Here is a 15,213-nt window from a genome sequence, read left to right as displayed (position 1 = left end):
AAACGGGTGAAAACCTGGCTATGGGGTTTGGCTTTCGATGAGTGAATCAATATTTCTGTGATCGGATAGATGACGATGAATGATGAACAATGAATTCACTATGATGACCGACCATTGTTATTATTTGATTGCATTTTGCTGTTATAACGTTTTTAATTGAATATGTTATATGATGTTTTTAATTATTGTTTTTTGATTTTATTGTTGGAAACCGGTCCGAGTCCCCCGATAGAGGGGAGAAGACAGGTATACAAAATTGCTACATAAATAAATAACAATAACAGTAATAATACAGCAAAATAATAAATGTAATAATAGAATAAAATAATGAGTGTAATAAAATAATAAGAGTAAAATAATGTAAATGTACTAATAATAGAGTAATATAACAAATGTAATAAAATAATAATAATAATAATAATAATAATAATAATAGAGCAAAGTAAGTAATAACACTGATGCGAGTATAAGCTGGGGGAGGGGGGTTCAACCTAAAAAAGGGCTGAAAACTCAGCTTATACTTGAGTATATATAGTACATCCATGTACCAAAAGTAGATAATTTGAAAATAATCTGATGCATTGTTTGATACTGATTTTGAAAATTTCCCATTACTTTTCTTTGGGGATCCTCAAGTTAATTTTTAAGCTTGTGACCAGAATTGGGTTCTTACAGAAACATCCATGGAGTAAGATGCTATGGTCAAAGTCAATCTCACACACCAGAAGTATGTCTTAAAGAAGCACTTGGAGACTATTAATGGAATAAATTGTTAGCCTTCCATGTGTGGTACATATATTCATTTCTGACATTTCACTGCCAACAGAAAAGTGAAGCCATTGGCGTGTTTCCAACAACTGTTACCAGGATGCAACCACAATCCTTAAGACAGACCAATCCTTCACCAGTGAAAGCTACAACTTCTAATATTGCCAATGAATCAGAAAGCAGCTTTCAAAAATAGTACAAGATAGAAAAATAACATGTTTACTATGCTTGTTGCTCACATTTGGACCATATTTGTGTTAAAATAAAATGCTCCAAGTTATTGGAGCATTTCCCAAGGTCGTATATAGATTTTGATAAATGATTTCAAAAAGTATGTTTGGTATTCCTCAAACTGTCAGTAGCAGAAAACAGAGTGGTGGGACATGAATTTTATTTAACATCCTTGTCCTTTCTATCCAGCTTTACTGGATGTGTTTAGAAACAGAATTATACCCTATCTTTTAAGCAACTATGTAGCTCTGACAGCTTCTGGTGAAAAGTTCTGATAAATGCTCAACCAACCTGCACCAGTAAGTTCGTGTTCAAATTCCCTTGATGTGACTTCTATCCTTGAGTTTTGACAAAAGGCCTTGAAATGTAGAATTTCCCGTTGCCACAAAACAATCAGTAAAAGGATCTAAACCTTTCTATAAGACACAGCTTTCCAAACATTTCATGTTGGTGACACACTTTTCAGACATGCATCATTTCACGACACCATAATTCAGTTTTACTAGCAAACCAAATGTTAAACGAAGCACTTATAAAACACGTATACAAATTGTAATAATGAAACTTATGGGGACACAACATATCTCATGAAAATCTTGAATTTATATTTTCAAAATATATTATTTGTAAGCTCATAACATACATTTCCAATATTTCTTGTTACCACAACACATGTATATACTGCAGCTGATATACTAACACAGTGGTCCTCAAACTAAGACCCGAGGACCGAATACAGCCCTCCAAGGTCATTTACCCAACCCTCACTCAGGGTCAACCTAAGGCTGAAATGACTTGAAAGCACACAAAAACAACAACAACAACAACAACAACAATCCTATCTCATCAGCCAAAAGCAGGCCCACACTTCCTATTGAAATACTAATATGTTTATATTTGTTAAAATTGTTCTTCATTTTAATTATTGTATTGTTTTAAGTGTTTTTTGTACTACATATATGATATGTACAGTGTGCATAGGAATTCATTCACTTTTTTTCCAAATCATAATCCGGCCCTCCAACAGTTTGAGGGACTGTGACCTGGCCCTCTTTTAAAAATGTTTGAAGACCCCTGTAATAACATGTCATAACACAGTTTGCAAAGCTCTGCTATAATGGATTCACACATTACACATGTGCACTGTGTTAAGGTGTCTGTTTGAATCTTTATATCTGATTTTAGTCTTGATTTGCACCCACGTACAGGAATCCTATTAAATACAGGATACACACAAAGCATAAATCTGAGCCGAAAGAATACATATTTGTATGTGTGAGCTGACAAACCCATATTCAAGTTCTGTAAGACTAGAAAATGCAGTCATCTACAATCTGCATGGATCACAACCTTTTTCCTCTCTAAGGAGGTGATGCAGGCAGCAATTCTGAGAGTAAACAGAAATCTGAGATAGAAGGAACTGAGGCAGATATAGTAGGAGTATGTGAATCATTTAAAAAAACTGTAGAAAACAGTCTTCATATTTGAGTGAAAGGTCAAGGTGTATAGCTACATTTCAATCTAGTGCTGCCCAGCCCTGAGATCTAAAGCCACATGTGAGCAAATTATGACTTTATAGCTTATGAATCCCCCACCAGTCATCCAAATGCCCTCACAGAGGCCTTTACAGGGGCTGCGGTAGCACAGGGGTTTAAACTGCTAGTTGCAGGAAATCTGCAGACCAAAGGGTAAGCAGTTTGAAGTCACAAGCTGGGGTGAGCTCCTGGCTGTCAGCCCTAGCTTCTGCCTACCTAACAGTTCAAAAGTATGTAATGCTAGTAGATCAATAGGTACCTCCTCACAACACGATCAGAGAAGTCTATGGACAACAGGTTCTCTGCAGGGAAAAATGAAACAAAGACCACTTCCCTATGGCCAGAGTTGAGCATTGTCTCCAAATGCTGGAGATGGAACGGAAGACCTTTACCTCTGTGTATTGTATGTCGCTGTTTACTGTGTAAAAAGGCACTGAATGTTTGTTTTATATATGTAAAACTGTAACCTGCTCTGAGTCCCTCTGGGGAGATAAAGCAAAATATAAATGAAGTGTATTATCATTAGTGTATTATTATTACTCATCCCTAAATTTATTGGAAAGCACATGTTTGGTGTACTTTTCATGCATTTACTGCCCTCAAAACACAAAAATGCCCCCAGATGTATGAAAACTTTTTAAAATACACCATACCATAGTCTCCTGTAATACTGTATACACTTTCCATATCTCACATCTCTATTTTCCTCTCAAAATGGTGACAGGAAATTATGGTTGCAGGAGAAAATAAGATATTTGGCACTGTTGTGGGATGAACAACCTGCAGGGGGTCGAGGAAAATATGGCCTGTTCCTGACCTGAATAGAGCTAGATGAATGGCCAACTAAATGGGGGCCAGAGGTCAAATTCTCCCTAGAACTCCAGCAGATCATTTTTTTTCTTTTGTTCCAAAATATAAATTGTGGTTATCTGAAGTACTGCTTTTATTTTCACTCTCTCTTTCTTCCTATTTTTTCTCTTTATTTAGTGTTTTTGTTGGGGTTTCAATTTCATAAGTTTTTTTGTTAGCCAGATTAAAAATCTCAAACACTCTTTACACAACTAAACTACAATAGAGTCTCGGTTATCCAACATAAATGGGCTGGCAGAACATCGGATAAGCAAAAATGTCGGCTAACTGAGACTCTACTGTACTTAGGTTTACAGCGGCTTAAGGATAAGTGAAATTAGGTTTTCATCGGTCTAAGTAGAAGTTTGAACTTTTTCAGAGAGCACTATTCTATGTAGTTACAAATGAACTGGACGCTAGAACTTATATTTGTAGAAAGGACTTTTCTAGATAACTGTTTTGTTTTTTTAATGAATGTATACAAGTCTCCCATTACTTTATATCTACTGTGAGTTAATCAAGACCCATGTAAATCCAGAACCCCCTGTATAAACATATGTAAATTCCATTACTTATAGACAAATATACACATTTACATATCTGTAGTCTGGATACATCACATAAATGCTGAGTGCCACATGCAAAAGAAAAATCTGTCATATCATACAGTATAATATCAAAGCAGCTGGGAAAATGGCATGCATATGATGCTTGAATATTTAACTTGTTTTCTTCCTAATTTATGCTTCCGTAAACCCTCAGTCGCAGATGTGTTTACAAACTGTGCCCATGTTTTTTTAAAAGCTAGATGAAATGTGGCTCTTAACGCGTAAAAACATTCTAATTGGTATGAAGGAAAATATCAGCTGACCAAGCTACTAAAAGAAAATGAGAATTCAGGCAATGCAACCAGCAAAGAACAAATAGTGACTTATAGATTCCAGTGCAATCCAATCACATGCAGTTTTGACATTTTTAGAAGAAAGAAGGACCAAAGAAAATGACAAAAAAGTAGATGGGTTGCATTTCTGATGATTTTGCAATCTCATTAGAAGTGGATTCCAACAGGAAGCCAATTTTACTACAGGGATTACCAAAAAGCATTCTACAAAATAGCTTAGTTATTTGGTAACTGCATTGGTTCAGTGTGAAGAAAATCCAGGAAAGCTAGAAAGCTAGCCCTGGATAAAAGGCTGAGATTTAGTAAAGCAAAAAGCGCAGCCAGTGCACTTATGTATGTTCTCAGATTCAGGGATTCCAGCTTGACTTCCATCAGCAGCACACATGCTTTTTACTCACTCTCACATACACTGTCTCTCTATTCCCTGCTTCTGGCCTGATAGTGCAAAAAGATTTTGTTTTGTTCCTTGGCAGTCTGTTCTGGTGAGTTGGCAGCCTCTGGATAGTGATGATGAGACAGACTGTTCCAGCATCCACCAAATAGGCTGTGATATTCTGTGTGTCCCATCTTTTGGTGCCAGTCAGGGGCCCTCTTGGCTCATGGAAGGCCAGCCTTGAGAGCCAACCCTCTGCTCCCCCAGTTGACAAACAGGACATAGAAACACAAACTGGGAGGACTGCCTGCCCAAGGAGGTATCAGATGCCTCATTGTATAAGCTTTGAACATGTATACCATTTATGCAATTATAAGTTGTGAAAGCGTACTGCTACCTTTGGATCCAAGCCCAACCCAGCCAGAGCAATCTGAATATTACAGGGACAGGAAAAACATTTCACTTGCCTTCCAAAATAAGTGTAATGTTATGCAGAGGGGATGCTTTGACAAACCAAGAACAAATTAAACGGGGTGTCATATTGAAGGGAAGAATCCCAGAGATGGAGAAACTGTTGTAAAACATGCTGCTTTTTTATGATCACATGGGGAAGTTCAGCTGATACTATTGACAGAGAAAAGTTTGTAAAATGGGCCAGTTTCCCCTATGACAGTGGTTCTCAACCTGTGAGTTCCCAGGTGTTTTGGTCTACAACTCCTAGAAATCCGAACCAGTTTACCAGCTGTTAGGATTTCTGGGAGTTGAAGGCCAAAATATCTGGGGAACCACAGACTGAGAACCACTGCCCTATGACCTATTCCATATTCCCAGGAGAAAATTTAAATCTCTGATTTCATCTTTTGAACTGTGAATGCTCCCCCCTCCCCTTTCATTTTAAAACTCAGGGAACTGTGGTTTACTTGAATTTTAACTGGTGAGTGAAAGCCAAGTTTGTAAAAAGCTTCGATGTAAGATCTTTGCTTTATCCTGGGCAAACGTATTCTCAAACAAATACTGTTCCTCCCAAATTCTGGAGAGGGAACCAGAAAGAAAGCCTCTGCTCACTCCATCTGTGAACTATTCCATGAAAATGTGGTTATTTTAGGAATGTTTTAAATGTACATTTAAAGGGTCTTTTAGGATTTTTAGGATTACCCTAGCTATACACATAATAAAAGTGAAAATACAGATGTGTGCAGCTGGGGTGCCCACTTACCCAAACAAGCTCCTGTCTCCACAAAGATATATAGCTCCCACTACTCAGGTGACACCAAAGGCCTTCCCTCCAATGACATTGAAGGTTATAACAACCACCATGAACATGTCCAAAAGCCCAGCCAGTGTCCTCCACAAACAATACTACACCCCACCCAAGTAAAAGCTCTCATATGGGGACCATTTCATCCCAGATTTTATGTTTTTCCTCCATCACAGGCATCCCAGTGCTTTTTTCTCTCTCCATTGATGTGGAATTTACATGATCCTGCTTACTGCCTCTCCCTTAACCCTTTCTATCCTTTCCTACGGCACACAGCTACTGAACATACTGGAGGGGTTTGGGGGACTGACTCAACATGATGGAAGTTGTAGTTCACATTGCATCAAGACAGAGCAGTGACCCACCGACAATGGATCTGGACCACACGCACAAAGAACCCCAATGACCAATGCAAAACAATTGAGAGGTTTGGAAGGAATTCATCTTGATTTATAGGAGTTATAGGTACTGGGATTTATAGTTCACCTGCAACCGAAGAGCACTCTGAAACCCACCAGCAATTGACCTGCAACTAACTTGTCACAGAAAACCCTCATGACCAACAAAACTACTGGCAGACTTTGGGTGGATTTATAGAAATTTTAGTTCACCTACAACCAGAGAAACTGTGATCCCCACCAATGATGGACCTGAATCAAACTTGGCACACAGAAACTCCATGACCAACTGAACATACTGGAGGGGTTTGAGGGGAACTGACCTTCATTTCTGGAAGTTGTAGTTCACCTACATCCAGAGACACCGTGAACACCACCGACAATAGACTGGGACCAAACTTGGCACACAGAAGCCCCATGACCAACTGAACATACTGTAGGGGTTTGAGGGGACTGACTCATCATGGAATTGTAGTTTACCCTGCAGCCAGAGTGCACATGGACCCCACCAATGATGCATCTAGAGCAAACTATCTCAACATGACAAACTAAGTACTGATGGAGTTTCAGGGGGTTAACCTGGTATTATGTGAGCTGTAATTCACCTTATACATTTTGTAAAATTAAAAAAAACTGACTTCTTCAAATAACTCGGGCAATGCCGGGTACACAAGTTAGTTATAATATAAAACATAGTTCACTAAAATGAAAGCCTATGCAGTAATAAATGTGTAGGTTTAGAAGCTGCTATTAGACTCTGTGGTCTACACTGAACTGCTAGTTGCTAAATGGGGTACACCCAGTGAATGAGCTGCTGACAAAGTAAACAGTTATGCCATTGTTTTAACGTGTCTACTTGAGTTGGGACTAGCAGCCGAATTTAAATCTTTGTTTGTGTTTCTGCAACACACTTGTACAGTTAATCCTTGAAAACTTCAAAGCTTATTTTTGAATTTGAATTTCACTTTTAGGCTCCAGGGCTACCCAATACGGCTTGACATTTTTTTAAAAATCTATTTGGCAGTACAAAAGTGGTTTTCTATCTTCTTCCAAATATATTTGGAAGCAGTTTCAGCAGTCATTGCAGATCTCAGAGTGTCCTGGCATAAAAATGGCTCTCGAGTCAGCAGAACCGCTCACTTCTGCATTGATTGTATCTTTCCCTGAAGCAACTTTCTTACATTCTCAAACATTTCAAATGTACAATTATTTCCAAAGAGAATCGTTCTTTGTAGCATAAGAGACTGCTGTGATATAACCCATTTAAGAACCATTACCCAAATGAAGATCTACCTGCTTAGCAGTATATCTGATGCATAAACCTAAAAATATCATTTTGCCTTGCTGCCAAAGGGTAAAAACATGAGCTAACATGTGGTGATCAGATATGGACTTTCTTCTTCAGTCTTCTCCAGCTCTACTGGATTTCCCTTTTCTCACAACAAAATCAGTGACCAGAGAGACTAACACTCTTCCTCCTCTTTCCTACTTTTCCTTTGGAGTGGTATTTCTCCATGAATAGCCTCAGTCACTCATGCTACATCTGGCCATTCAGAAGACATGAAAGTAACATTCTTCTCCTTGTTTCTTTTTAAATAGCGACAACTAAACACGCCAACGTTGTGTCAATATGATAGAGCCGCTATTTAAAAGAAGCAAAGACATTAGAAACAAACACTTGATCACTACGTCCAATGCTTTCAAAAAAGAAGCAATTCTTTCAAAATTTAAAATTTAGATTAACTGTAGGTAGAGGGGGGAAAGTCTGAATCCATACAATCTACATCCCAGGATACCAAACATCCCCAGACCTCTTAAGTTCCCCAGCAACTTTATAATGCAAATACATATTTAGGGCAAAAACAAAAATGCCTCTCACAGACTCTTGCAGACATGAGTGCAGATATGGGAATAAAATTAAAAAAATCAAAAACTTATTAAAAATTAATTAAGACACAGCAGAAGAGTAGTCCTCTGGTCAGAAAAAAATCAACCCTACCTCTTAGTGCTGACAGGTGGATAACCAACCAATGGGGCAACGGTCGGCAGTGATAATAATAATACACTCTATTTATATTCTGCTTTATCTCCCCAGAGGGACTCAGAGTGGATTACAGTATACACACATAAGGCAAACATTTGATGTCTTTTACACAGTAAACAAATGACATACAATACATAGACAGTAAAGGCCTTCCCCTTCCATCTCTGGTGTCTGAAGGCAATGCTCAACTCCGGCCATGGGGTGGTGCTCTTATTCCATTTTTCCATGCCAAGGAGCCTGTTGTCCACAGACCAAGTTGCCAGCATGTCTGCATGGGGCACCCTTTTACCTTCCAGCCAAAACGGTACCTATTGATTTATTCACATTGCAGGCTTTCAAACTGCAAGGTTGGCAGAAGCTAGGGCTAACAGTCAGGAGCTCACCCTGACTTGCGGCTTTGAACTGCTAACTCTCCAGTCAGCAGATTTCCTGCAGCTAGCGGTTTAATCCACTGTGCTACCATGGCCCCTAGGTGGTGCGAGGCGCCAGTTGTAGTTAGTTCTATTATGTTTACATGCATGCTACCAATCTGAGACTTGAGGATGCACAAAACAAAGCCCCATGAAGCCGACAGTCACAATGCTAACCCTTCCATTGGGAAAATAGCTTAGAAAAAAAGAAGAGAAGTCTTCTAATCTCTACTAGATACCTAACTCAGTCTATTCATTTTTACTTGGAAGTAAGTTCCCCATTGGAAAGTCCAGGAGGCAAAGTGCTTTTGAGCATTAGACACTTTGAATTCACTGAGCTTTGACTTTCAAACCTTATCTATAATTGCCACTTAATCTGCAGTTTGGAATAGCAATACTCCAAACTGGCCCTGGAGGTGGTCACACACTCTGTGCCAATCCTGCAGCAACAATAGAGCCGAATCTACATGGTCCAGAAAGGCCAAAAGTAGTTCAACTCTTCTGTATTGTCACTTGATCTTTCCTGTTGCCATCACTCCACGTAGTTCTAGAAGAGGCCCCGGCCATTGCCTAACATCAGCAAAGGTGCCTGAATGACCAGGGAGAAGGAAGGGAGAAGCAGAGCTTTGAGGCTGTCTGCACAGTGACAGCGGTTGACACAGGCCTGAACCATACCCTTTTTCCTGTGCTGTTCACAAGGAAAAGGGGCCTTGTGGCAGCCCTAGCCTGTATGGAAAGTGGACTGGTTTGAATTGGAGCTAGTCATGCTGTACACTCTCTGCCCAAGATGCAGGGGACTCCACGACTTTCCTTAACACATGGGTTAAACCAGGTCATCCCATTAAAAATATAAAGCCCAAGGACACCATGTGGAATGATTTTTGTTCCACTTCAGGTTTTGGATTTGTGTAGACAAGTCCTGGGAGACAAGAATTCCCACCCCCACTTTGCATGGAAACCCAGTGGGTAATATTGGGAAAGTCACACACTCTCAGCCTCAGAGGAAGGCAATGACAAACCTTCTTTAAAAGGAGCCATAAATTACTTGAAGGCAGATAGGAACAATTCCTATATATTTAATGGGTCTTACTTTTTGATATATATGCTTAGGATGAAATCCGAGATCCCCGCATTGTCACCTTAGATGGTTTTTTTTAATCACCTCCCCCCTCCCTCCACATACACACACTCAATAAGTTGCTTGGAAATCTAAGTCTGGGTGCCATCAAATGAAAATCCCTTTGGTTTCAATGGAATTTGTACTGAACAATGGAAGCCTCCTAATTATACAGATACTCTTGTGAGTAGAGTCCACAGTGAAAGGATTTCCCTGTGTTGGAAAAATCAACTCAAAATATTCAAAAGATCTTCCCAGTGCAAAATGGATCAAGCACATTCTTGATATCAGTCTGTCCAACATGTGTTGATATCGCTAAAACAAAAATAGAGCTACTTATCAGCATTCTCTTGTGGGATCACAAAAATGGTTGGGTGAAGGTAAAAATACACTCACAAATGAAGTGAGCATCCACATTGGTCACAGAATGTTGTATTAGAAGGAGAAATCAGAGCAAATGTAAAAAATGGAAAGAATCTGGAGATTTATTCTGGCAGTGTAATACTCATAGTAGATTACTGAATACCAAGCATGAGCAATCAATGTTGGACATATTTGTTGCAGGTCATCTCATCTAATTCTATTACTGTCTTATACAAAACTGATGAGAGAGCACTGCACAACATCACAGTCCTTTAATCTTTCCCCTGTTCCTGGTAATGAACTGGAGAACAGCACCACGAATAACATCACCCTTACAAAAACACATGCAAACTTCATATTAGTTATTCTTGTATGCCCAATTAATTCAAAGTGTCAGGGAGAGGAAGATGGTCTTCATCTGCATGTTATTCTCACAACCCTGAGAAGTAGACCATACTGAGGTCAAATGAATGGTCCAAGTCAATGACTAATATAAGTTTTTCTGGGGTTCTTAGCCTGTGTTGTCCGTCCCCCCTCCCCCTGGTGTTTTGGCCTACAACTCCCAGAAATCCCAGCCAGCTTACCAGCTGTTAGAATTTCTGGGAGTAGAAGGCCAAAACATCTGGAGACCCACAGGTTGAGAACCACTAATCTAGAGTGTAGAATTAATGCAGTTTTATACCACTTTAACTGCCATGGCTCAACATTGCAGAATCATAAAAGTTGTACTTTTATAAGGTCTTTAGCTTTCTTTGCCAAGGAATGCTGGTGCCTCACCAAACTACAACTCCCACGATTCCCTAGAAATGAGCCACGGCAGGTACGGTGGCGTCAAATTGTATTATCCCAATTCCAAAGCAGTATATGCTTCGAATCAAGTTTATCTTTTTGAAATACCCTGTATGTATTAAATAGAATGAGTTTCTGGCAGAATAAGGATTACAACCTAGATCTCCCAAGTCACTATTCATTACTCTAACCATTGTTTAAGGAACTTTATTACTCTTATTACTCTCACACGTTGATGTTTTTATGGCTGCTATCCTAAAACAAACTTTGCTAGAAAGAGAACATGTTAGGATATACTTCTAAGTAAACATGTAAAGGGACCCCTGGTGGTGGAGCAGGTTAAACTGCTGAGCTGCAGAACTTGCTGACCAAAAGGTTGGTGGTTCAAATGCAGGAAGCAGAGTGAGCTCCTGCTGTCAGGCCCAGCTTTTGCCAACCCTGCAGTTCGAAAACATGTAAATGTGAATAGATCAATAGGTACCACTTCTGTGGGAAGGTAATGGTGCTCCATGCAGTCATGCCGGCCACATGACCTTGGAGACATGGTGTCAGGAGAATTGTCTAGTCTAACACGCAGCAGAACATCCACATCTTTCGATCTTTTCGAAAAGTGGATAGGGAGGGTGCTAGCCTAATCTCCATGGGGAAGGAGTTCCAGAGCCAGGGGGCCACCACTGAGAAGGCCCTTTCTCTCATCCCCACCAACCACGCCTGTGACAGAGGTGGAAGCGACAGAAGGGCCTCCCCAGAAGATCATAGAGGTCATGTAGGTTCGTAAGGGAAGAAATGGTCTTGAAAATAGGCAGGTCTCCAACCATTTAGGACCATGTATTATTATTATTATTATTATTATTATTATTATTATTATTATTGTCAAGGCAGAAAATCTCACACTATCTGCTTTGAACTGGGTTATTTGAGTCCACACTGCCACATATTCCAGTTCAAAGCAGAAAATGTGGGATTTTATTCAGTTGTGTGGAAAGGGTCTGTTTCCAGAATCATAGCCCAACACAAAGGCATACATCAACAGCAAGAAAGTATTTGAGCCTAGTATCTTAGATCCAACTAGAAGAGCCATTGCTTTATTGTATGGAATGACATTCAAGCCTCCTGTTGAGATAAAAGTGAACACAAAAACAATAAAAGTATTATATGTGTGGTTTCCCAAAGCACTTTGCATTTGATTCAAGAATTTACGGTGCAGTCCTTGTCATATTTACCCAGAAGTAAACCCTATCAGAAGGAACACTTTTAATTCCTCAGAATCAAAAGAGCTCAAATTTCAGATTTTGTTGTTGCTGTCCCTAAAGAGACAGAAGTAATAGTATAAATCACGTAGAAACTAGAACTTATCCTAGTAACCTGTTTTTCCCCCTCCACAAGACATATGCCAAGAAAAGACATCCCTTCATGTTCCTGTGAAGAAAGAACTGGAGTGACACCGTAACTAGGAAACAGCATGACAGTTGGGAGAGGATAGTTTTTAAAAACATAATCAGGGGGAAGGCTGAATCCTTCTGCTGTCTCTATTCCTGGGCTTGAGAAGGGAGCGACTGGGTTGGAGATCATTGCGTTTTCTGCACATAAACAAGAATCCGCCCCCAGATTTTCCTGTGCAGTCAGTCCTTCATTTCGAAGTACAGTGTCAAAAATATAAACTGTGGCAGGAGGACAAAGGCAAGACCACAAGAGAACCCACCTTCAGAGAAAGACAGGAACAAAGGGTGTATCTACACTTTCTAATGAATGACACCACTTTAACTGCCATGGCAAAAAGCTCTGGAGTCCTGGGAGTTGGAGTTTGACAAGGCCTGAAGCCTTCTCTGAAATTCCTAGGAGTGATCAGCGTGGCAGGTTAAAGTGGTATCAAACTGCATTCTTCCTACAGTTTCGATGTGCCCATAGAATCTCAGTTTATCGTCAGACAAGGATGAAGTAGTGTTGTTGAAGGCTTTCATGGCCAGAATCACTGGGTTGCTGTGAGTTTTCCAGGTTGTATGGTCATGTTCCAAAAGCATTTTCTCCTGACGTTTCACCCATATCTATGGCAGGTATCTTCAGAGGTTGTGAGGTGTGTTGGAAACTAGGCAAGTGGGGTTTATATATCTGTAGAATGTCCAGGGTGGGAGAAAGAACTCTTGTTTGCCTGAGGCAAGTGTGAATGATGCAATTGGTCAGCTTGATTAGCATTGAATGGCCTTGCAGTTTCAAAGCCAGGGCCAGTTAACACCTCCCAACAAAGGATTCCCCCAGGCAGGAAGCAGACAGATTTTGGAACTGCAAGGCTATTCAATACTAATCAAGCTGGCCAGGTACAACATTCACACTTGCCTCAGGCAGACAAGAGTTCTTTCTGGGTTGTTGTAAGTTTTTCAGGCTGTATGGCCATTCTCTCCTGACTTTTCGCCTGTATCTATGGCAGGCATCCTCAGAGGTTGTGAAACACCAAGACCTCACAACCTCTGAGGATGCCTGCCACTGATGAAGGCAAAACGTCAGAATGCTTCTGGAATATGGCCATACAGGCTGAAAAACTTACAACAACCAAGTGATTCTGGCCATGAAAGCCTTCGACAATACAAGAGTTTTTTCTCCCACCGTGGACAATCCACAGATATATAAATCCCATTTTCCTAGTTTCCAACAGACCTCACAACCTCTGAGGATGCCTGCCATAGATGCAGACGAAACGTCAGGAGAGAATGTTTCTAGAACATGGCCAAACAGCCCGGAAAACTCACAGCATGGCAAGGATAAAGCTGGTGGGAGGAAAACTCAGCACTGCTCACGCTCCCACCTACATACAGAGCAAGAGAACAAAGCAGTGGGAGGTTACAACAGACCATAACAGAGACACAAATGAATGTATTTGGAAGGCTTAAGTATTTAGAGGTGATTCATAGAGATGGAAGAGAAAACCTAGGCCATCCAGACCAGGAAGGCACCTGAACACAGGAACCCACTTTGAGGTACAAAAGGAGACCAATGCATTATGATGTGGACACGCAAGACACCCCATCTCTTTAGTGTGCCAAGTCCAATGCAACCATAGACAGTGGAAGCATCCTACTACTAACATCCACATTGTATCCAGCAAAGAGGGAGAATAAAAAGACACAAAAGGGGACTCGATTCCAACAAGGGGGGGGGGGGGGGGAGAAAGCCACAAACACTGAGAGTCTGCATAGGGGGGGGGAATGCAGGAAAAGGGGAGGGTGTGCCAACACACAAGGATTATGATTATTATGATCCTACTTTCCTCCTCCAAAGGGGACTCAAATCCCCTCATTCCCACCCCAGTCCCTTCCCTGCAGCTTGGGGTAGGCCTCCCGCCCGGACCCCTCCCCTCGTGGGAAGCCCACGCACCCACTTCCTCCCTCCTTGCCTCCTTCTTCCTTTCTTTACCTGCTGATCTTTTGGGCGAAGGCGCGGCGCTCGGCCATGGCTCTGCGGAGGGGCTTCTTTCTCTCCTCCTCCTCCTCCGAGGGAGAAAGGGAAGAGGGGGCCCGTAATGCTCAGGAATGGCACGCCAGCCAAAAGGGCGCCTCCCGCCCCCACCCGCACAAAAAGGGAGGCCAAGGAGGGCCAGCCAATTGCGCGCGCGGCTCTTCGCGGATATACGGCCCTGCTAAAGATTGCGGGTGGGTGGCTGAGTGGGGAGGGTCAAGGGGAAAGAGTGGGCCCCATTCTGCCTCTGAAACCCTTCCAATTCGGCCGTAAAGTAAGATAGAGCCCGATCCCGACTTGGAGAGGCCGCAGTGGGGGTGGGAAAGGAAAAAAAAACAAAAACACGGAAAACCGACGGAAGCGAAGAAAGGCGAAGAAGACACGCCTCCTGCTTGAAAACCCGGCTCCATTGAAAGCCAGAGGGAGTGTCCTGGTTTTATTTTTTTCTTTCCGTCGTTTTGGTTTGCAAAGAGAGGCGGGAATCTAACAAAAATCCCAAAATCCCACTTCCTTTGGGAGAGTTAAGAAACAAAAAGGATGATTCAACACCGTCTCATTCTTCCCTCTCTCTCTTTCCTCCCACCTCTGGTTACAAAACAAACCTCTTCCTAATCTGACCCGGGCTTACTCATTTCCCTCTCCTTCTGAGGCTTGCGGGCTTTTTTTTTCCTTTTAGTTTGGTGGTTGGAAGAATAAAAACTTTTCAACCGGGGGGACCGTTGCATTA

The 15,213-nt window shown here is 41.2% G+C and overlaps 1 protein-coding gene across 11 annotated transcripts in view; it reads right to left on the bottom strand.

The window, feature by feature from the left end:
• The window catches only part of DOCK7 (dedicator of cytokinesis 7), a 150,160-nt gene extending 135,267 nt beyond the window's left edge, over positions 1-14,893 (bottom strand). For 5 of the 11 annotated variants that reach the window (XM_060773638.2, XM_060773640.2, XM_060773642.2 and 2 more), the window contains exon 1: positions 14,445-14,892. In XM_060773638.2, coding sequence (XP_060629621.2) covers positions 14,445-14,482 — 38 coding nt within the window. In that variant the 5' untranslated portion in view covers positions 14,483-14,892. Of the gene's footprint in view, positions 1-14,444 lie in introns of all 11 variants that reach the window. The other 6 variants (XM_060773636.2, XM_060773637.2, XM_060773641.2 and 3 more) reach the window with 2 other exon arrangements.
• Between the last annotated feature and the right edge of the window lie 320 nt (positions 14,894-15,213).

This window comes from Anolis sagrei, chromosome 4, assembly GCF_037176765.1.
Source record: "Anolis sagrei isolate rAnoSag1 chromosome 4, rAnoSag1.mat, whole genome shotgun sequence".
NCBI classification, from domain to species: Eukaryota; Metazoa; Chordata; class Lepidosauria; order Squamata; family Dactyloidae; genus Anolis; species Anolis sagrei.
Note: the sequence above shows the minus strand (reverse complement) of the source record. Positions and strands in the feature narration are given on the sequence as shown.